General features: G+C 43.2%; 1 protein-coding gene across 1 annotated transcript; it reads left to right on the forward strand.

Annotated features, from left to right (window-relative positions):
* Positions 1–742: 742 nt before the first annotated feature.
* Positions 743–24,391, forward strand: T265_00048 (hypothetical protein; the record flags this gene model as incomplete). The annotated part of the gene is made up of 2 exons (XM_009163705.1): positions 743–1,991; positions 22,587–24,391. The coding sequence occupies 2 exons, from the start codon at positions 743–745 to the stop codon at positions 24,389–24,391; spliced, it is 3,054 nt and encodes a 1,017-aa protein (XP_009161969.1).
* Positions 24,392–25,154: the final 763 nt, after the last annotated feature.

Raw genomic sequence — 25,154 nt, forward strand, 5'->3', positions numbered from 1 at the left:
GCACCTCAGCACAGCTTATGAGCCCTGCGCTAGCATTCGCTGTTCTGGGCATGCGCACACATACTCACGCACACACGCAAACCAGTAAAACACAGCAGGGTGGAACAGTAACAATCGTCTGAAACGTGTCACAACACAGCGTGTAATCTTCATTGGGTGCCATATTACCGAGTCTGAATACAATAACCGAACAAGTCAACAGCAGCTGCTGTTGATGATTGTGGTATTGCATGCTGCGTCTCTCATCTCATCTTATCTTGCACTGTGGAAGACAGATTTCGTTTAAGCGGTAGAAGCACCACGTTGAGTGACGTTCACACGACTAAGCAGAAGAGGCCTTGGACGACAACTGTGTACGCGCATTGTTTTCAACCGGAAGATCACATCTACGCTGTGCCAGTTCTTTGCCCATACTCCCGCGGTGAGGAACCACCCGGAGTGTGCACTCAGTGACCTCAAGACGAACCTGTCCGTCAACCGACAATTCACAGCTCCAGACGAAATTCGCACCGATTCCTCGCAGTGAACTGACCCTGCATTCCAACTGAGAATCAATACTGTAGGTCGTATGGCATCGGCTCAGTCTGAGTGCTGCCTAACAACAACCCACCTGCTGGCCTCAAGATTACAGGCTATAATCTTTAATTGGAGCCCCTACTGACTCGGTAGTGTTCGGAACATTGCACAGCGGTCGAGCGCTGGCAGCTATTTGTCACCCCCCAGGTTGTTCGACTAAATCACGATGCACACTGAGCTGTCCGCGGCAGCTTTGAATGACGCAGCTGTGCACAATCAGCGACAGATAAACTCCGCACTCGAACCGGATTTAACCACATCCGCTCTGCCAAACTATTCATCGTACTACGCTCCCGAACCAACCACACCACACCCACCGATCGATGAGACAAATCGACGTGGTACTTCGAACACATCCTACTCTCACACACCCACGTCAGCCCAGTACTCATCAACAGAATGCAGCAACTTGACGGATTTGAATACATCCCTATCAGCCCTACCTCCATATCCGACCGCAGCAATGGCCGCCGCTGCCGTTGCATGCCATTCAGCCCGGTCGCTACCGCGAGCTGCGTCTGCAAACCCAGCCCAGTATCTAACGTCTGCTTTTCATGGTCCGAGCAACTACCTCGGTCGAGCTCAACAGCCCATCCAAAACCAGCGTCTCTCAGGATCGGTCGATAACACTCAACCCTCTCAGCATTCTCCCAGACGAGCTGCTGTGGTGGATCTAGCTAACTGGAACCAGCCTGTTCAACCCTCACAAAATGCAAATATCTTTTCCCCACCTACTGGGTTCTACACTTCAGGGATGGCCGCAGCAGCAGTCGCTTCCTGTTATTCAGCGTCCCATTATGAGCCAACTTCTCAGTCACAAACGGCGCAATTCTACCGGTACTTGCAGGATCGTCGAGCCAATGCTGTCTACGGCCTGGGTAACATAAGGTCTAGCACTGCAAATTCTAGTTCACTCATGGGATCCAATCGTGGAAGCTTCTTTAATTCCACTTATCCGTCTTGTACAATGTATCCAGACCCATGTGCATTTATTCCGCGACTAGCGGCCAGAACCGGACACCAAATGGGACTGGGAACCATTGCAAATGTGCCCACGCACACAGAGAACACAAGATCTTCAACAGGCAATGGTGAACTGTTCTACTGCCAATGGATCGATCCAGTGCCTTTGGTTCCTGGAGCGCCGAGAAAACAATGCACCAAAGTTTTCGATTCAGTTACTGAAATTGTCAATCATATCACACTTGAACATGTTGGTGGACCAGAACAACTTGACCATACATGTTACTGGCGTGATTGTTCACGGGAAGGTCGGCCGTTTAAAGCCAAGTACAAATTAGTCAATCACATTCGCGTCCATACAGGGGAAAAACCGTTTCCTTGTCCGTTTCCCGGTTGTGCCAAGGTGTTTGCTCGGAGTGAAAATTTGAAAATACACAAAAGAACGCATACCGGTAAGTGAGAAAAGTTAATAGCCCATTTTTTCTGGTGAACGACGTGACAGTATATTACTGATCCGTCAGAAGAGGAAACTTCCGCTAGTAACAGACGTTTACTAAGGTTCATTCACTAGTTTAGTACACCTATGGGTTCAGTGATCCTAGCAAAGTTGCGCAAGGTGGTGAGAGGGCCAGCATTGCAACATTCTCCACCCCATGACCCAAAATAACTTTTTAGAATATAAGTAATGTAGGGCCGATGACTGTCAGATCGAGCATTTTGGATAGAATCTAGTGGTCTGTCACAACGCCAACGGATTTTCGAGTTTTGACATCCAATAGTCGGTGGTACCTAATAAAACTTACTTAAGGTGCTGAATTACCGTAAAATTCAACCGAAGTTCCGGTCGTTGCTTTACAGCTAATCTTTTCCAGCAACTCGTAGAAACGAATCACATAGCTCTTGAAAGCTTGTTTGTTCCAACCTTTCTTTCGCAACACGCCTATCGTAATCATCTCACATCTTCATTCCTCAGTATGGGCAGCGGCACTTTAGAAGATGGCAGAAATCAAAGTGAATGACCTAAAAACTATACTGAAACCTTATCACTTGTGTATCTTTCTCTGCTTACCCCAAGATGACCTTTCCGGTGGCATGTTTTACAATGCAATCTTTGCTGACCGCTCCAGAAGCGGCATTCTAAGTCGACGCTAATCACAGTAAGTGCACCTGCAATAAACTGCGAATAGAAAGCTTACTTACCAATGTCCTCACTCGTTCAGCCCTAGGGGTATGTACCGTCAAATCAGGCACCCTTTTAGTGTCCTATGACAGACAACTACGCATAGTGAGCACCTATCGCCCTGGGAAAGAAAGTTTAACAGGACGCTGTCTGAGTAGACTGAACACTTGTCGACTAGTGAATGTGACGCAGCCGTACGACTAGTTACGCCAATTTTATCTAACACTTCAAAACGTGGTCATGCGATTCCTTCCCAGGATGGCGATTTCGGCAAATCCCCCCAAAAAACTAACGAAATTTTTTTAATATAGTTACTTTTTGGGGTTAACTTCTCTTGGAGAGAATCTCAGTGGGACCAGTATATTGGCAACACAGTTATCAAGCAGTTCCCATCCACTTTTCATTGATGGTATCCCCACTACACAACATTTCTTTTTCCCATGCTCCGACCCATAATAGTTGTTTCCTATACAGTCGTAAAGCTACACTGTCAATCTGAATTGCTAATGCGTCTTTCTAAGTCGAACTAGATGACGATGAACGAAGATCATTGACATTGGTGTATAAGGGCAGTTATCCTCCCATTGCATAGACTTCCTACAACCGTTCAGTGTAGTTATGAAAACGATTTGTGGTCTCAACTGCACAGATCACTCATAAGGTTGCCGGGACTCTTCGATAGCCCACTGAGGTTATGCTGCGATTCAGATGAATCTCCGTCAAAACCAAATTAGTGTGCAAACGAGTTTACCACACGAACCATCTCCAAATGGGACACAAGTAGCACATAAGTTAAATCGCCAAATGGGAGGACGTGACAACGGGGTGTCGAAGAGTTTTCAGCAACCTCGTGGGAATGTACTGCGATATGTCAAATGTCCTTCCAAATGAAACACGCGGGGACTTTTGAGCAACACACACAGCGTGAGTTGCAACTACTAGTCATTTGATTCTGGTGCTAAAAATAAATTCGATTGCGTGAGAATGTATTCCGGCGGGGGGGGGGGGTTATTACATTTGACTTGTTTACTGATGCTGAGTGATTTTTATGCATCGACAGATTCTCACGCAAATCAGATGTTATTATCAGTAGCTAGATGGAATGTGGGAAACTTACATGGTTGGTTCACATAGAAAAGTGCCTCTGAATGTAAATAATTGAGTTGAACACTTCAACGTTTGGAATACGAGCGGTGTCAAATAGCAAAAGACGGACAGCCAATACTCGTACTCCAATCTAACCCTAACCCGATGTGGTGACTATTCGAAAAAAATAGGTGGATCTCCATGTGTTTCTTCCAACTAGAGAATCCGATCATTTTTGATAAGGTATCTCCATAGACAGTCGACGATGCTTCGATATTAAAGAGGCCCAAGGTTTGTTAAAAACTGCGGTATTAAACATTATGAAGACTGACAGACCCTCTAGCATTATTTTCAGTTCTTCTTCAAGATGATTCATAGGTGCTGTCAGGGTATGCTAAGAATTTTAACGAAACACTCCCACTCACTATTCAAGCCTGTATAAATCTAAAAATGTGTGGTGATATACGTATGCCACAACCAGAATAAAATGAATTACAATAGTAGCAAATAGGAACAACACTGAAAGTTCCTACCCGAATGTATGGTAGTGAACAAGTTACCCAACCTGAATGGACAGGAGAATATCATATCCCTTGTGCCGTTTCCGACAGGACTTAGTAAGACTCCCGACCAGACCAGATAATTATGATAATCGTAATTGGCATATTATTATATTATGCTATATTATATCTCTGTTACCAGATAATTAGTCTAAAGATCTCAGTCACAGGTAAAACCCGAACACATGTTCCAAGGTCCTATTTACCCCAAAGTCTGTTGTAATTAACAGTGTTTCGCCAAAGACCCCGTTAGGGTGACCGCTTTCGGCCGATGAAGTCAGATTCATGCTTTAGTCCTAGTAACAACCGAAAATTCGTGTCACTAACTGTATAGTACAACTTAATTTATGGAAACCGTCGAGTTATAACATTGTCCACAGCGTCGACCACTCTGGAACGCGAGTCTCGTCAGCTGTGCAGTAGTCTCCCGTCATACAAGTGATATCAAACCGCAAAAGTTGGTACGCCAACAGGGGTTGTCCGTCTGGGAAAATCCGAGGTATAGGGGTCGAGAGAGTGCCTATTTGTCCCACCTATCATTGCTGAATAGTCTTTTTGAAGTAACAAAGCTCTTGGTTATACTTTTCATGGATTAGGTTAGTTGCGCTCTATACTTCAGAAGTGTTATCCTGTCGGTAACAACGTCTGTGAGTGGGAAATTAACTGTGGAGGCTAGTGCACGATATGAAACTGCCTACAGATAATTCGCGCTATTTTCATTGAAGATTTCTTCACCCGGGTGAATCGTAACCGGATGGGTCCCTAGATCTAAGTACCAGACGATACAACCGTGTAGACGTTCGACCAAGAACTGGGCCTGAAGTAAATTTTTGGAACAAACGCTGAAATTCTGATAAATTCTTCCAGACATTATAAAATTCAGTCACGCAGGAGATTTAAACGTTCTGCCATTACCCCCAGTGAAAATCTTACCACGTTTATAGCTGGAAAGTTCAGTGACGAACACATTATGGCTGACACACTGGGCAGATCACCACCTATTGTTAGATTCAATGAGCTGTTTGTTTAAGTCCCCAAAACAACACCACTTGTTACTAGGGGGAGTAAATTTTTTTACACTTGTGGTTTTCTCATATTTGAATAAATCCAATTAAATACCTGTTGGTGCTTCACAAGTAAGTATAACGCCTCCTCTGTATCGATACTCAGTCGAATGACGTCGGAGATTGCGTCATGCGTTCATCCTTCGAAGCATGTCTTTATGACTGACAAAACATAAGTATCCACTGACTAAGTAGAGCCTGCAGGTAACCCAAGTTTGACAAAAGTGGCAACATAACCGTGTTAGGCCGAGATTCATCGCCATCTATGGCGCATTATTCAAGCTACTGATAGTTTAACTTGGCGTTGGACGAATGTCTACTGAGCTGAAGCAAGATTCGCACATCACACCGATACGTCGCGCAAATATACGACCCCCCCCCTAGAGTACGCACACCAAAGCGCAATCATTTTGAGCTCCTCTCCTGCACGACAAGCTGAGATTGCAGTAAAATATATTTATTGAAAAACAACTGTAAAAACGAAGGTCTATTGTAGATGTCTGAAGAAGAGAAGAAATACGAGAAAGTGGGAGCAATCTGGGCACCAGTGTGACGGTAGCATGGCATGTGGAGCAGACAAAAGCACCTTCGATATGCAAGGAGAAGACGCATGGTCTCCAAGCTCTGGCTAAGCTTTAGATGCCTAAATAGCTGTCAGATCCACGTCAGATTGAATGAACTTTTTGATAAGCTTTGGTCGATGAAAAACACTCCTGTCTTTCCTCGTGTTAGCATATGAACGTTGCGTAATGGTCAAAGTTTGCATCGCCTAGAAAATTACGGACGGATGATATCCGTGCCGCTTAACCCAGCTTGAATACATGAGATGACTGAGTCAATTTAGCACGCGCATATAACCTAATTTTATAATGCCAAAAAGCTCTGAGTTATCGAGTTATTCCGCATTTTAGCTTTATTATATTTGGTCTTTATTGTATTTGTATTGCAATCATACGAGTAGCGTGTTACATCCAGAGGACAACGTATTTCAGTATCTCGAATGCGGTACCAATTAAAACGTTCAGTTGAAGCGGACCATCATATACGAGAGATTTAGCTAGATTCAACTGAGTCTCTTGTCAAAACCAAATTAGTGTGCACATGACAGTACTTATCGAAATCCGTCCATTTTGGGTTCAAGTTGGACAAGAGTTTGAGGGAAACTGGGAAACTGTGCCCACTTGATGAGCCCCTAGAATGGCGAAACCAGCGATGTACTGCTGAAGAATCCTAATCAACCTTAACAGTAGCGTGTTAAATCTAGACAACAGTGCAATGCAACATGTCATTATCTAGCGAACAATGCTGTTCGCGTGCCGTAGGAAGAGATATTAATCAGGCCAACTAATAGTGAAGTATGAAATTTCCAAAAATTTTAGTGCTGCATAACCAGCGCTCATGTTGTGAAGCTTCCAACTCTCAGGAGGGTAGCAGTAATTTTTGAAAGTGGAAAGTGTTTTGCCTCTACACCTGGGATTCGTAATCTGAAACCATTGCGGTGGAAAGCGGTCCCGACTACATTGTATTTTTTTAGTAGCAGGATGGTCAAACCAACTCGTCATGGACCCACGAGTCGGATAAATCAACATCTTGGGTTTGAGGCGGGCGCAGTGTGTTAGCCCTCAGATATACCCAGTGACGCAACTGATTTCGAGCAGAAGTAAGGACCTACTTTCAAAGGAAGACAGGGAATTATTAGGTGGGGTACACAGGAACCAAGCCTCAGTTGTGCTGATAGGAGTCCGCATACTAATGTTTGCAATGCTTTCATCTAGTTATTCTATTTCTCAGCGTGGAGATAGAAGCCTTTGAAAAATACGCATTGGTCAAACCGCCCGTGTATTGTCTGCGTTCCCCTATCTGATCACTCTTCAAGTACCGTCCGTAAAAGGGCAACAAACCTGGACAGGTGCAGCTAACGGTTGTGACAGTTCATGACTGATCTTATCATCTGTTTGTTCGTCAGGATGGGCGCGATCGGATAACAAAAAATAATTATTCAAACTTTCCTCGCCTTTGTCCACGTGTCTCGACCGAGCTACTGGATTGGTTGCAAGTGTAGATGAGATGATAAATGATTGGGAACCGAGAGAAAAAGCACCAATAAATGAGTGCACTGGGACGAACAATGAAGATAGACTGAACAGACCCAGTGACCACAACGGTATTACAACCACCCGATCAACAGCTAGGTCACCGACCATAGCATTTTGAACCAACAAGCAGAGTGAGCAGAAACCCGATGATTAATGGCAGTATACCTCGGAGCATGGCAACAAAATCGGACAAAAATGGTAGTCACTAGTTTAACAATCCCTTTGACTAATAGAATAACAATGCGTTCAGGATGTTAAAATGCATGGTTCGGTCAATGTGTGACCTAGAAACTACAACGATGTGGTGGCATTCCACACGGAAGTGTTCCAAATGTTGAAAAAGGACTTCGTTTCGGAGGTATAGAATGTTGCAACATAGTTTGTACTTTCTCCAAACTGTCGTCAAACTGACATGACAAACCATTTTGTTTAGGCGAAACGGATACTTGAATCGGACAATCCAGACAAAAGCGGACTTTATGTGTGTGTTAGAAGGGGCCATTATCTAATACTGTTGGACTATCCTTCATCTCAGTTTAAGTAAAACTCCCTTTCCTGACACGTTTTTGTCTATCTCAATCATGAGCAATTACCTACCCCCCTTCGACGACCACCTTTGGGAACGCATTCCTTGTCGTTACTTTGAGGGGTGCAACACAAACCGGATGAATGTTACTTTTCTGCTTGCTTTGCACCATGTCGCAAGTTGGCCTATTAGCTAATGTCAAGATCATTCGGCGGATATAAAAGAATATCATAAGCTGCCCGGAAAATATAGCATTAAGCAACATCGTATATGATGCTCAACAACTGACCGAACGGATACTCCTGGTCAGCTTCCACTGAGGTGCTGTCAGCAAAATAAACTAAAGAAGCCTGAATAACATACTGCGGTCGGCTGTGAGAAACGGAATGTATATTTTACTCTCAGAGATCTTGTCTATGTTATCAATAAAAGTTTTTAAGCTGCAGAAACAGTACTTTGTTTGATAGTTTTTGTTTGGATTCTGAATGAATCAGCGAAATAAACTAAAGAAGCCTGAATAACTTACTCCGGTCGGCTGTGAGAAATGGAATGTATATTTTACTCTCAGACAGCTTATCTATGTTATCAATAAAAGTTTTAAACTGCTGAAACAGTACTTTTTTTGATAGTTTTTGTTTGGATTCTGAATGAAATGACCCACTTCACTTTGCTTCATTTTTAGCGAAACAACTACGTCTCAACCTGCTAAAAGAGTAGCGCTTACATGACACATTTACTTCTCTTCCGAAGTAAATTAATACTGATCCCAGCCGAGATATTAACAAACAGGCGAAATCTCTGTGACATCAACAGCCATGTCCCTAGGTAACTGTCGCCTCTGTGAAAGTGGATGCTTCCGTGCCATGCTGACAAGCGAAAATTCACAAGGAGTTAAAGATCATCTAGAAATTTTTCGGTCAAAGTGGGTGGATATTTTTAGTTTTAGACGTAATGCACTACTCATAAGGCTGCTGAAAACTCTTCGAGAGCCCACGACCGGTTTCGCCTTTTTTGAAGCTCACCATGTAGGCGCAGTCCCCTGGTTTCCATCAACCAGGTATTCAGCTGGTCTTCAGGTGAGCCTCTCGTCAAAACCAAATTGGTTCGCAAATGAATGCACTTTCTAATTTTTTAGGTTCGGTGTTTTGGATGTGTTACAGCCAGGCACCGTACACAAAATTTTTTTAGCAATAGAGTGTATTATTTTTAAGACTGAGAAACTCGTGGACAGTCTTTGAGAAAGCTTCTACGCTGCATATATGGTTGGGGAATAGCGTAAAGGAATGATTCATTCTGGTCAAACATTAAGAATATGTGGCTTAACAGCTTAGTGTGAATCCGTTGTACGTCGTAGCTGACTAATGCTAACGAAGAATGATTCCTAGACACTTGGGACAACGAGGATAAGCAATGATGCGATCAAGTGTTCTTTTCCGCTCTACATCTACTGTAGCATGCAGTGGTTTGTCGTTAATTGCCATCTCATTTCTTCTTCCCCCTCCTAACACATTGTACCTTGATCAAGAGAAAATCGTTCTCACCTAGAAATAACCACTGGACATGCGCGAAATGCGAATCGGAGGTGGTTGCAAGTATGTCGGAAAATAAGATGCTTTAATTTGAGTTAACGAGTTGGTGTCATGGCACTCCCCATCATTGTCCATTATTTGTTTGGGCAGGTCATCTAAATCACCATTTTCCGGTATATCTAAGAAGTTTCCGTTTAGGTGACTTGATAGCCATCCTATATCGCAGCCAGAAACAGGCGTATAAAAACTGCTGATGCAACCGAATACTGAAACTGAATGCAATGGAGATTTAGAACTGCAGTGTTTCAGGGAGTTAATAGGTAAAATCTTCAGCCATTTTTAATTGACCGCGTCAGAGGGCTTAATATTTTCAGACTTTTTAGCTTGACATCCAACGATATGTGCCGGAAGCTGAGAGAGGCATGTGGGGAAACAATCATTGAATGAAAAATTACTGGGCCGGTTTTACGCTATTAGCTACAAATAGGCCAAGAAAAGTGTAGAACTGAGTGTAGGTGACCTCAGATGAGCAAGCGGCGTCCCCAATAAAACCATATCAATTTTCTCTGGAATCTCCCGACCGAAAAATTTCAAGTGACTCTGTGCCACTCCGTGTGACTGCATGTGGTCAGGCTTTCTGATTTTCTCTGCTCCCGACCGAAAAATTTCAAGTGACTCTGTGCCACTCCGTGTGACTGCATGTGGTCAGGCTTTCTGCACAGTGACCCATGTTTGTTCAGTTATCTTGAAAACACGGTATAGTGAGTGACTGCAAGCGACACACGAATAGTTGAGAGGGAGCATCGGTTCTAATGTGGGGAAAGAAAGTACTCTCAGGGGTTACAGCTCCATAAAGATGCAACCGGAGGTTTCGGTCAGACTCATGACATCTTATCCATATCATCGAGAGTACATGCTTAATTTATTTGGAAACGCTACATGTGAAAATCACTATGCCTTCCGGAAGGAAGTGCTTTTAGGTGCCGTTCTCAAACAGAGGTTTGTAGTTCAGGTCATCTAGCTGGTAATCGGTAGGGAATATTAGCTGGAGATTTTAGCAGTGAACATCCGCTGGACGGATATATCATCTTCAACCTGTCAGCAAGGGTTTGTCTTCCCATCTAGAAGCAGGCAGTCAGTAGACGGACCCCAAAATACTATCCCCTAAGTAAGTCTGAACACTAGGAAATTGTCAGATACTTGAATGATCAGCTTTTTCCGGCAAATATAGCCGAGGGACCATGAATAGTTTTTGCCACGCTATTCAACCAATAAATATCGCTCCAACCCCACATGAATATGACACGGGCACTCGGAGGCCAACGTGGTCGTCGAAGTGCTTGCACACTACTGCGATTTATTACTTGGCTACACTATCTAGAAATTGCAGTATAATTGATCGACTTGGTCTACACGCAAGTGGGTAAGTAGTTCTGTAAATTAGGCGCCGATGGTTTTCCAGTGACAACAGAATCAGCTTGCCTGATGATTGCACAACTTAGACACGATGCCTCAGTCATTTAGTTTTCTGGTAAATCTATTCGGTCGGTGTCTGAACTGCACAAGGGCTATTGTATAACCTCAACGATTTTTCCCTTCTGACGGAACACTGCTCATTGAACTGCTGAAGTCTCCTCGACAGTCAACGGCCTTCTTGAAGCTCATCAGGTGGGAACAGACCTCAAGTTTCCGTTAACCTTTTTTTCTACTTGGACCCAAACTGGACACCATCCAAAAAATGCATACCACTTTGTCTTTACACAGAGAGAGAGGAAGTCAAACGACTCCAAGCTGAGCACCCCTTTTTTGTTATTATTCTCCAAAGAATATCTCATCTTTCAGTTGTCGCTACTTTTCGGGATTGCGCCGTACATTGCCTAGACAATAGAGACTACTCATAAGGTTGCTGTAAACGCTTCAACAACCCACGACTGGTTTCGTAAATTCAGTCGGAGAATATCGTGAAAGAAAGTTTCATTCGAGATTCGGTGTAGTTGCCCAAAAAAGTTTCCCTCCTGTTTCTACTAGGCTGAAAGTGGCAGACGACTCTTTAGTGGTCTTTGCACAACATAAAAATTAGTCATAATAGGGGAACATCTCATGCTGAATAATGGAAGGCTGCCGTCCATTGTGATGTTCGCGCATAAAATGGGGCCAATGAAAATTGAGGGAACATGACCGTCAGAAGGATCGTGAAAACCAAAAAACTAGTGGGGGAGTGTATAAAATATTTTCATCGACCTTATGCGTAATATTATGCAAAAAACACTTCGGTGTTCTGAAAATTGTTCCAGCTGAGGAATGGGAGGCCTTCATGCAACAAATTCAGCGGATGAATATTATCAGCCGGAGATTCACTTGAAATCTGGCTGATTCATTTGCACACAAGTGTTTTAATTCACACAGGGCAATGTTCCTTCAAATCTTCAGACAATGAGTCAGATCAGGTTTGTGAGAGGCTTCGGAACAAGTTGTGGCAAACATGACTGTCACCAATCAAGTCTGTCCCGATTGCGAAGATGCCAAAAACCCAAATGTTGTTAGGATTAGAGGGATTCCAAAAGACCTTATGAATATAATAAACTGAGGTTGAGGAGGAATTTAGGTGAATCCCGCAGATTCTCATTTCATGAGTTTTGGGGAGAATGAACCGATTGATAAAAAAGCGGACAGTCTAGCTACAGCAAAAGGCACCCTTGGTTTTGAAAAGTACATGGTTGGTATCCTTCTTCTCTCTGAACGCTCCGAGGTTCTTAATAACCGAATCGCCGATGAAGCCTATGTAATATTCATGCTCGATCCGTCAATGCTGAACAGTGCTTGTTCTCTTCCCGCAACTCGATTGAAAAATAGACTTAGTAGATTTTGGTCTGGTGATCACGTGGATCTATTAGGGCTTATCTCTTTTGGAAGATTTATATTTCTTTCACAGAGTGTGCTGGGTGGAAAAGCTGTGATGAATGTACGTTCGTGTGTCGTTTCAATCGGACTTGTCCTAAGTACTGGAAGGCTACACTCTCAAGTGTGCATTACACATTTTGTTGATATAGTAGGCCGGATGAATAGTCCGACCTTTGAGGACTCCGCACGAGACACAGATAATCAAAGTACTTCATACACCGTAGACGAAGAGGTTTGGGACCATTCGAAGGTAGAACCACAATGGATGTTCCAGCATAAATAAGAGACTGACATCCAAATGCATAGCGGTTGTTGTTGAATAGCGGTTGTTGCACACAATGGTTAAGTAACCATCCGCAATACGTCACACAGGAGCAGTCACTTGAGTAGTTGTATTGGAGCTGGTAAACAAAGGCGACTGGTACGTCAATTTAGCATTCACCAAATACATCTTTTCAAGACATCCAGATTTCCAACGAGTTTCCACATGGGGTGAGAAATTGGAGGCTGGAGAATCAACTCCTCTACCAAACAAGTGTCCATAACGTGGTTTCGTCGGTTGCGGGCGTCTGAATACTGATATTCTCAGCGTTTCGTACAATAGAGAGCAACTTGTTTTGAAAAAATCTCTTTTTAACACAAAGTTGGTGTTAGTTGTTGCAGATGTTCTCCAGTTCATATCCACCATGGATAGGCTATATCAAATCGATATTTGCCCGGGAATATCGACTTATGGAGGAGATCGGAATTTTTTTGGGAACCAAATGTAGCACTTTCCAAGAGGCGCTTATTCTGAGAGTCTAGTAGAGATTGTGATAGATACAGCATGCAGCTTTTGTCGGAATCGACCACTAGTATATGGGCTGTGGACCCACAGGATGACCTTGGTGTTGCGGAATCCACCGGCATCGTGCAAATGTACTTACAGGCTACGTATAAATGAACCAACTTTACTTTGTTCTTCGGTACTCGTGTTTGCTTATTTATGGGCTTTGTCAGCCCATTTTAATATGATATCAACCACGTTCTACTCCACTTTGTCATCAAATCAGTCTTCGGGTACAATGGAAAGGTTCCCTCGGAATAGTCCTAGATATATTAATCGTAATTTCCAGGTAACTTGATGCGCCAGTAGTGTTAAGCATAGAATGTGAAAGGAATTTCTCTCCGTGGGCACTACAACCACTCATCTTCTAGTGTGTGTTTGCGTTGTGCCTTGATCGATTATGTCTGCAAAGTGATCACACTAATCACGTCTGCATCGCTTTCTCTCTCTCTTGCACGCGATCTGTGTCCTTTCGGAGCTCAACCACATCACCACCAAGTACTCACATCCGTGTTGTGCTCAATCCTCACGTCACTTACCCCCGTATTGACTGAGCTGGTCGATAATGATTCCAGTTAGTAGTGGAGGTTGTGAACCAATAACACGGACGCACCCGTGTTAGGAGCGCGCTGGTTAAAGTCAGTTCAGACTAACCACCTGTGTGTCAGTCCGCTCAAAGACGCGTGCTTGCCGGTGCAAATGGTTGTGCCTGGTTGTTTAAGCAATACTATTCAAGAGCGCACAGATGAGAACTGTCTTATGAGTTCAGCTGAAGAGCATATCTTGGAATCTCTCAACCGCACCTTCTTTGGGCTGACTGACCCTGTCATCTTCAGTAGGGTTCTGGGGTAAAATCTATCATTGTTAGTGAAATGCACTCACTTGCAAACCAACTTGGTTTTTCGAGGGACCCATCCGGAACTCAGCTGAATCTCTCGTTTGTGGTGTTTCCGGGCAACTGACTGTGCTGCACCAGGCCGCCTCACATTTCAGTCGCTACGATATTCGAGATATCGTGATACATGTATATATTTGTGATGTACTACCCGTAAGGTTGCTGAAAATTCCTCGACAGCCTACGACCGGTTTTGCCCTTATTGGGGCTCATCAGGTAGGCACAGTCCCCGAGTTTCCGTCAAACATATGTTCTACTTGACGGCGGATTCTCAGCAACCATACGGTTGCAAATTTCGGCTGGCATTATGTATATGGCAAATTACATAGCTCATATCAAGCATTAATCCCTAAATCGAGTAAGTTGTTTTGCTCCGCTCTTCGCAATATGGTGACCGAATTGCAAGCACAACCAAGTACGAAACACTTTTTAGACCCTACTTTATGGGGTGGAATAGTTCACCGTTAGGGTAACTAGAAACAAACTGAAAAGACACCTGTTAGCGCTAACTCAAGTGATTAAAAACCGTACCTGCAAAAACTGAGCGAAATTGCTTTGGATAAGCACAGCATGCTTGCTAAGTTGCACTTGACAACTTCAGTTGTTTGATACCAATAAAAGCCAAAAGGCCAAGCTTTGATTCACTTTTCTGCTGACCCAATAATGTATCGGGTGATGCAAATGTGACACTAGAACAATGATTGTCGAAGTTCGTTTTTTACTTCTCTGGTTATATCTGTTGATTGAATAGATTGAGTCTTGGCAGCCACTATATCATTTGCCATATAATTTCCTGTTTCATATCCCACGAAAGTGAAATAGCTGTTCTGATTTTTGTTGTATCTGATCTAGGAAGCTTGCCGAATAGTCCCGGTTTTGTCTCCATTCGGGTACAAGACCTGCTATCCATTCCCGAGCTTCCCACAAAAAACGTTCTGTTCCGGCATGCACCAATATCAATGCACCAATCAATCAATATTACACAACCAATTATAGTGGATCAATATGATGAACTAGCTTTGTGCGCATCAACCCTTCAGTATGGTTTCTTTCCCATCCATTTTGTTGTTCAAGTCTGCCTACCAGTGATGACAGCTGTCACCAAGTTACAACCAGCATCACCTCAGGTCAAACAGGACAGATACTTTGTGACTTTCGTCGTCTTCTGACTCGTGTGCGCATTGTTGTCCAGGCATAAACTGGATATCATCATGTAGTGGGCGGTGATATTGTCGATTAGTCAGAACACGTTGACTGTCGACTGTCCTTGAGACTTGGTTTTTCACTACTAGGCAGGCACTAACGACAGTTAATTCAAACTAGTTTTCCTCAGTCCGATCTAATTGCTTGATAAATGCAGAAGTGTTAGTCCACTATCATAATTATCTTAAAAGTGTTGAACTAGACAATCATGTTCTAGGCGAGGGATGGACAGATTGTCGTGTTTTGACGAGCAAACAGTGTTTCCGAGCTTCCAAAAATCAATGGGCTACCCACAGAATTCCATACCACGGATGTGTGGACTACTTGCCCGAATTCGACAGATACAACTCTCGTTGATTGCACTTCGCCTTCCATATGCATCGAATGTTGCGTGTATTTGTACGCGTGCGGTATCCAGGTCGATTCGGTACAGAGATTGTCACCACAGGCGGTCTGTGGCTTGAACGCTTGCACCCCAGCCTCGATGTAGTTGTTTAATTAACGCTTCACCATGGAAACGCACAAACGCAGAAGTGAACAGACGCACACTTGCGCGCGCGTTAAGATAGTATACTATGTGATTGGATAGGGCAGTAACTTTATGAATGCGTTTGGTCCTATCTTGCCCCGTAATAAGTACGTCCTTTTGGATATAACCTGGTGTATGAAGAAAGGTCACAACAAACACAGAGCGCAAACAGCGTCGGCTTTTGAAGGACAACCAGTACTGTGAAATACGCAGGAGCCGAAAGAGAATAGCTGAACTGTTGCAAACTGTTTATTCATAGACTTCATAAACACTAAAGTTAACACTAACGAACGGGTACCAATACAATTTAATCGATTAATCTTTGTTCAAACGGTCAAAAAGGATGGTTGAGCACTTAGGTCGCCAATATGCAAGAGGTTTTCAGTTAGTCCGCTGACTTGAGGTTACATAACCGCACCCAGCAAGCAAACGCAGGTAACAGGTCAGTGACGGACGTGCGGAGCAAGTAACTTGGATAAAGGAAACATGGGGAAATAAACAAGAGTCCGATAACATTTTTGGCCAGTTACACTGCCTCACCCGTTGCAGAAATTCATAATGTTCCAGAGCATTAGGAACAAGATTACTCTTAGTCTATATTCTAAATCATAATCCTTCCTGATCGTGCAACTAACACGAATTGTTCCAGACCATTAGGAACAAGATTACTCTTAGTCTATTTTCTAAATCATAGTCCTTCCTGATCGTGCAACTAACACGAATTCAGCAGCTTCATTCGTCTAACTTAAGGTCACAGCTTTCACAAGCCTTTTGCTCACATCAGCTGAACTTCCGTCCGGACGCGACATGAACACATCCAAATTCCACGGCTGGATGTTCTCCATACTTTTTACGCGATGCTCCTTCGGGGTCTGACGCACAATAAGGAATATGCGCACTTTATCCATGCTATCTGAATTCCTGTCCACGGTCGTTAGCACGTTATGCATACATCCCCGAGTTCGGCGGTATAATAGTTCGCTTGCGCATGACTGTTGACTTGGATCATGATGGATAACTCTGGTGATGAAGACGTGATAATTCACTCCTGCCTAGAAACCTTTGTCGAGCCGTATGATTTCCATGGTGAATTTGGTTGAGTACATTTTTGCCATCCTGACCAGCAGACTTTTATAGATGGAACATTCCAGGCTGTTAAAAAGCACTCCCAAACATCGCTCTGCCCATCGGGTCCATATATTCTTTCAGGCATCACTGAGCGTCACAATAACCTGCGTAATTACGTTCACCCGGTTGGTATAGCCAATACTGTTTCAGGAGCATTTCAAATCCTAGATAGAACCGAAGGGTTCAAACCTGATCTCCATACTTATAAGCCACTCTACCATCTCACCTATACAATATGCTCCATTTAGCTCACACCCACTCATGGTACATACAATGAGCCCGTTCTCTTCTCTGTCTGGATGCAGGTGATTACTTCTAAGAGGTGTATCGTTCATTCGTTTATTCTTATCAAAAGTTCTTTGAGTATCAACACAAACGTATCGATAGTAAACTTGAAATGCTCTGGAAAAATGTGGACAAGATGCATTGAAGATTTGACATTACTAGTTTAGCAATCCCTACCAACAGTTGGAACACCTTAATTTCACGTGTAAGAGTTTGTAATTTAGTGTTATGGAATCTCAACCTGCTAGTCAGGAGAATAATCAAGCATGAAACAATGCCCAAATAAGAAGTTTGTACATCAACTACTGTAGTGGGATAACATGATTTCAAATTTCCAATAGAGGCTCCAACAAATTGTTCAACTTTATCCATCCAAAGTTTGCCGTACACATCTGAGGTTTTTTAACGCAAGATATCTTTACAAGTTGAAGGCTAGTTTATTTAAGGAGAAAGCGTATGCTCAGTAACAGTAGCGCAAAGGAGCACTAAATCGGCAATCATTAGTTGTGTTTGGATTTTCGTTCATGTGTTTGGCTCACAAACTACTTGGATTTATGCTACCAAAGGGTTTTGTTTTACCAACTATCAGGCATTTTGAAAAGTTCGTTGGGTATTGTTCGGTCGGAACTGTTGGATAATGAAATTTTAGCTGTTCTCAGTAGGTGGTGAAAGATTCGGACGTTTTTTCGGTAAACAAACATGAACGAACCATATCAAACCCATTTCATGGAGAAGGTTTCGAACACGAAAAGTGTGGAGAGTACGTACACGGTAGATACTGAAAGCGATTTCCAACTTGGGCTATTTCAAGTTTCAACAGTAGGAATGCAGCCATTATTTTCAAATAATTTTCAAACACGATATCCTGCGAATTTTCTCAGATATTCTTTTACAAAGGCTCTCTTCCTTTGCTTTTTGTGTACTACCTTGGAGAACTTTGTGGAAAATCAGATCATGCGGTTATAGATAAAGACTAATTTCGGAACATTGTGGACTACTGTCCAGCAAACCTAGAAATAACAGACGGACTTTAGTTCCTGAAAACTCATTTCTTATCACCAAAGTTCATGTGTTGGATATAGTTTTATGGGTTTCTGAGCAGAGGATGGACCGGATGATGAAAAGAACTATTAATTCATTTTCAATCTTTTTGATTCACTGCAGTTCGTCACTGGTGGTCTAGGTCGGATGATTTGTGTGCGTATGTTCGCTTAATAATGCAGTGCGTCCAACCCTCAAGTTGACTGGGACACACACCCGAGTTCCCACCCTCTGACCAGGTTAAAATTCGCACCTACTCAAATTGCTTGTTCACTATTTCAATCATTCGATTTGAAGGGGGAAGGTGTTGGGTCACCAAATTAAAACAACTGCATGAGTTTCGCGTAGTTTTTCATTCTATTGCTATGTGGTGATTGCAACGTAAAGGAGACTTTCTTAAGTACCGAGTCGCTATGGTTTCCTTGAGTAGGCGTGGCTGAACAACTAAAGAGACCTCGCCTGTCGGGTAGGATACTGCGGATCGGAGGTAATTTTGCCGGGAGCAAGTTCTATAGACTGCGATCACTTTGAAACAAAACTTTCCGTAACAATCAAACACTTACTACAAAATAATAGATGAAATTGTTGCTGTCGTTATTGGCCAACCACACGTCAGAATAACCCAGTTTTTATGCTTGAGACTTTTTCACCTGAGCAGTGATTGATGCTCACACATTTACTGGGGGTTCAATGATACATAAGGCCTAAGCAAATCGCGGATAAACTCAAATTGAGTATGCACTCATTCCCTATATACGATAGACGGAATAATTTTTACGAAAACTTATACATGAGGCCTCGCCTAATGCATCATAACTGTGTTCGGTTGGTGAACCCAGCATACACATAACTCCATGTTCGCTACGGCTTTACAGATCAGGATTGAATAGAGAAATCATGGGTGCTTTTTAGGCCAGCGGTTTTTTAACAATTGTCATTAATCACCCTGAAGGGTTTTTGATTCCTTCAAAAGCCTCTTGTTGTCGCCTAAGTAGGCTTTACTAAACGCACAAAGTAGATGTTTCATTACTACGTTTTATGCTGAAAAACCACAAAGATGAGCAAAGTTCAAAGTGTTTCGCTCTGTTGGGTAAGATATATGAGAGATTTAGTCCTCTCTTTCTCGGATAAGGATAATTTTTCCCCTCCCTTGGGGATGGCTTACTGGTCACAGCTTATGTGGGACTTTTGTAAAGGCAGGGTCTTATGTGAAATGACTGAAAGTATTAATTAAGCGTCCATTTCTGCCACGTGTGGAAATCAAGAATTTTTAATGTGCGAGATCCCTCTTCCCAAGGAAGAGTTTAAGGGCTTGTAAAGTGGTGGGCACGAATTTGGATTTTTTAAATGCCTTCAGTTTCACGGATACTTGTGATCATGTTTAGCATGGTCACTCGGTCTATCAAGTGCCAATTCGACTATTTATTCACACGCCATCTGGTTATTCCTCACTGCTTTATCACACAAAAAGTTGCTCGATTAAACTCTCACCTAACTGTCGCCGAATATGCGGTCCGTGCTCTTTATAGCTTTCGAACCTGTGATGTTATTGAACACATTGGTTTGATAGTTTGTACTTCAGCGAATGAAGAAAATACGCCCATACTGAGAAAAAATTCTTGGAGGGTCAAGCGTTTGCCCATTGCATTTCTGGCGCCTCTTCTACGAAGAAGCTTTGCCGTGGAATTTATAAGCAGACTACATTTCAGCACTTGGGCACCGAAGGCTTATATTTACCCGCTGATACCCATAATAAATTACGCCCAAACAAGCTGTTGGTGGGAAAGTGCCATCCAATTGCTTTCGGAATGTGGGCCGCTTTTTAAAAGTACTGGTTTAAAGTCATGTGTATAGTGCATATGAAACGACTGAGTGGGAACACTATCATCGCGCATAAGAGACGTGAGCTGGGAATGTTTGAGAACCACGGTTTCCCTGAATACTTGAAGTCCAACTGTCAAAATTGTGTAGCGGTTAGATGGTACCGACCAGAGATCAGTTCTTGATAAGCTATTCGAATATAAATTACGCTGATAGTATCAACAGGGCCAAAATGGATGCTTATAGATGAATCTGTTTTCTAATCTGAATAGCACAAGAACAGTGTGCTAATCGGTCTGCAGAAAACAGTTTGGTTTGGGACCAATCACTACCTTAATAATGAGGTAATACAAGGCTTATCAACCTAGAAACGAGGAACTGATTCCTCAACCTACATCCATACATGAACGCATTTTATTGGTCGGTGTCTCTGCAGGGGTTGGGTTTTGGTACAGCTGAGTCGACTGGGAGCATTCAGGTAGCCCAAGTGAAACCTTCCGTCGTTCAAGCCTTTACCACATTTACCTCATCTCTTCATCATATTTCTCGCAAATACTTCATAATCTGCTGGCATTATCCGGTTCACCTACGTCAGCAATCAACTGCATTTTGTTAAGAATCATTGTGTAGAAATAAATACATTGATTCTAAAAATCTATAATCACGAAGGTGAAGCTGGTATAACTGTAAAGTTCCTCATAAGATAGCAGCCTGTGGCTGGTGGACGTGTCCGCAAAAATTGCAATTTAGTTTGCGTACGAAGGATGGGAAGTGAAAGCTAGCGAAAGAGGAATGGGATGCGTAATCGACGCAGAATGGATCCAAAAGTGTGTTTCTCTCCAAACAAAGTATACGAAACATTGGTAGCTCAGTATAGATCTATCCTCTGACAATGGTCTATGGGAGAGTTACCTCCATACGGTAGACCTCCCATACAAGCGTGCTTGTCGCTGAGTCCTGATTATATGCTTAGGTATGATTTATTTCTGAAGGCCTAAAGATTGGGCTAGCTGAAAATAATGTATATCAAAACAGCACGCAGTTATTTAAATAACTCGCTTTCTGGTATATTTCGATCTTGTAAGTGGTGTTTATTTCAAGCGAACGCACATGAGTTCATCGAATATCGCACCAACTGGAACATAAGGTGTTTTCGTATCCAACTGAAAAACATAGCTATTAGGCTAGGATCCCACTGCACCTAGCCTACAAATAAACATAGTCCACCAAGTACCCGACCATTTCAGTCGTAATCATCAAGTTCCATTTGATGCAATATCAGGTTACATTCTGATTCGAATATTTTTCTCTCACCCTCACTGTCAGACTTTCCTATTACAGTCACATAGCCCATTTTTTATTTTATTTAACTCCACATTCAAATTTTATTTCGACCGCGTTAAAGACAAATGACCTAGCCGCAAGACCACGCTTTGGTTGACTAATCACTTGAGGATTCAAAAGATGAAAGAAACTTCAAAATAGAACTTGCTGCGTAACAATCAAGTAAAATCGTTCTACAGAAATGAGGTGTAGGATTGGTAGAACAAAAAGGGACGATTTTTACTTGACTCTTGTGTTGGCAAAGGCCCAGTTATCTTAGTTGAACTGTACTTGCCCCCGTGTTGTGATACACTTTTTAGGCAGCCTTGGAGTGATTTGGTAACACTGGAGAGATCACAGTGAGAGGTTTAGCCGGATTACTAGGTGAGCAGTATCGATCATGTGAGCTTTAATGTCACTAATCATTTGGGTTGGTTTGTTAAACGACTTGAAGAATGGCATGCGCTCAGAGATTCTTGGCGATGTCTGTCTGTCTGATTTATGTTTTTTATACGGTTCTTTATCTGGCAATTAACCAACATCAGATGCCGGTTTGAGTGAGGCTACGATATGAGGTCGAACTATGTGAAGGCATGATCAAAATATCGTGAGAGGATGTAACCGAGACCGAAGTGCTCGGTACTGGTTGCCGAGTTTCCAAACCCCGCTGTAAACTGACCTTCCTTTATACTTGAGACCTGACGGTTAACCCAACTGAGCGGAGCAAGGATTGATTCCATGTCGTACTGCCACTGGAGGCTTTTAGGGTTTGTCGGTGGGCCATTTGACAGAGTCCTTGAGATCCAACAAATGGACGTGTCCGTATGAAATAATGTTTGTTATTTTTATCGGTTGTTTTATGATGATCAAAGATGGTGAACTCATTCCAATCGCTTCCCACTGCCAATGAGTGGGCCAGAATGCAAACAAAAGATTAATGGTTTATCCCATTATCGAATTTCGAAAACCATGTCACAACAGAGGTTAGTGAAAATTGCACTTTTACTGCTCCGTGCTAATCTATGTTTTGTTTCCACTCTCTTCGTTGTCGCAGGTGAAAAGCCCTTCATGTGCGAATTCGAAGGCTGCGACCGACGTTTTGCCAACAGTTCGGACAGGAAAAAGCATATGCATGTGCATATGAACGACAAACCGTATTTTTGTCGATTTAAAGGATGTGACAAAAGTTACACTCATCCCAGCTCTTTGCGTAAGCATTTGCGGGTTCACTCGTTGTCACCTACTAACTCTCAAGCCGATTTGGAGGCGCGATCCCCAGGTAGTGAGCAGCTGGATGTAGAGAGTTCTGAGATTCGCAATAACGGGCACTTTGAAGAGGAACTACGTAGTGATTTGAATGGAGTCAATGAGCCGCCCAAATGTTCTCCCGGTATGTCTCACCGATCGACTTTTATCAAATCGGAACCCATCAACTTGGGTAGGTTTAATTGCAAACTGGGGAAGCGTGCAGATGCGGGTTCAATCGACTCGGTGGACCAAAACTCTGAGGTCAGTCTTCGAAAAATACGGAAAAGACGCCACTCTTCCAAGACGGAATTGTTCGGTTGTGATGTTGGATCATTGGTTGACTTCAAGTCACCCCACATGTTTGACATTTTGCGATCATGTGATCGTATTCCGAACGCACTTACATGTGGTGATTTTTCTGGACGGGACTCAGCAGATCAGTATCGACCAGCCGTATCTATTCCATTTTGTTTTAGCACACTACATCCATACACGCAATCCGGACCCGCCTTCAATACCCAGTCAACAACATCGAAAGTTTTTGACGCATTCCTACCTTTCTCTTCTCTTCAATTCTCTCAAACTTCAAACCAGCCAAGTGCACTCTTGTCAAGGTCAAACACGAGTATGGATAGTGGACAGAGAGACAGATTTTTAAGTGCACGTCGTGATTTCGAACATGGGATTGCTTATGCACATCCGGCTTACGCACCCAACATGTATCAGATGGCAAATCCAGTGTTCCCCCAATCCACTGACGCCAGGAAGCTGCGTGATCTTTCAGATTCCGTTATCGATGGGACAGGATACAGTAGTCTGTCAGAACAAATCGAACGAAGCTCACCATCGCTTTGTCAAAATTCAGTACAAAACGAGTTTACTTTGTTGCATTCTAGTTCGAATACACGAGACTCATCACTTTCAACGCACCAGTCCACCCGTAATTCGGAGATTACAGTTCAGTCAACCAGTCACCACTCATCGTCCACTGATTCAGACCTCGAGAGTACAAGCTTGCTGTTTAAAGCTAATTCTTCTGCAAATTCGAGTTTCACAAATTCATCGGCGCCTAAACCACAGACAAACTTGTATGATACTCTCAGTCACCCATATTCATCAAATGCAGGAGCAATAGCGAACACACTCCAGCCAGAATTATTGGCATCGGACACCGAAGGTCTACCAACGGCCTCCACGGCCGCGACTAGTCCATCAAACGCACTCTCCGTAGGATGGCTCCCACAAGCCACCTCTGGGGCAACATCAGTCAGCTACTTCGATTGGCGTACTCCTCATCCGGTACCGGGGGGCAACAGAATTACACCTGACGGTACCATTGAAGGACGGATCTTGAAACAGAATTCACCCGATCACTCTTTGAAATCTCCACCACTCCTATCCTTGTCCTCATCCAGTACTGTACCCGCTCCTTCTTCAACAGATCTCCAAACAGCAGCAGCCTTCCAGCGACCGTATTCTTCCCTACTATTCCCACCCAACCGTTGTGCCAATACTGGTTCCGAATCGCCTCGCACCGTAAATACCTCAAATTTGACCAACCTAACTCTAATCCATCCTCTAAACGGCTGTGGCTCCCTCGAAGTCACCTGACGAATAGAATACTGGCTTACAACACTGGACTTACGCTCATCATTCACGTTCAGTGCTTTCTTGTGTTCGTTGTAAACCACTACCACACCTTTCTGTACAAAACAACCCAAACCATGGTCGAATTATGTATCAGTTTTGCTTTCCGGTCCACATAGGCCAACCCGAAAACTCTTCTACATATTCCTAGATCTCGCAAACTGTTCGATATGAATGAGGTGTTCTTTTACGTGTGTCAAAACAGATTAAAGTATTACCCTTGAATTTCAGTCAAAATGAGTTTAACACGGAAGCGCTTTCTTGCTTCTTACGTTTTGCATATGAGACGACATGGCCTTGACACGGTCCTGGATATAATTCCTAGAATTTTCAATTCTTTCTATGGTGTGGATAGCCGTCGTGTCAAAGTGCATCATCCAGAATGCTTTTTCCATGTATGCGGCAGCAGGGGTTCATCCAACGGTGGGTAAGATGGTTTTAGGTCCAACCTAAGGAGGAGGAGTTGCAGCGTTTCATGGTTATGAAAAAATGAGGTTCCTAAATTCATCGCACTATTTTAGACTTCGATCCTGAGGTGCTTGAATGGATCATCAGGACAGCGGATGTCAGACAAGCAAAGACTTTTGTCCAGGGAAAACCTGAATAGTCTGAATGGCAATCCACGACTATATCCACTCTGCTTCGCAAGAATTCTTCCAGCGGATTCCTGAGGCAGCCCGTGCACTCAGTAGAGACGCTCTTTTGTCCGGCTATTAAGGACTAACAA

The sequence above is a fragment of the Opisthorchis viverrini genome (genome assembly GCF_000715545.1).
Source record: "Opisthorchis viverrini unplaced genomic scaffold opera_v5_1, whole genome shotgun sequence".
Taxonomy (NCBI): Eukaryota; Metazoa; Platyhelminthes; class Trematoda; order Opisthorchiida; family Opisthorchiidae; genus Opisthorchis; species Opisthorchis viverrini.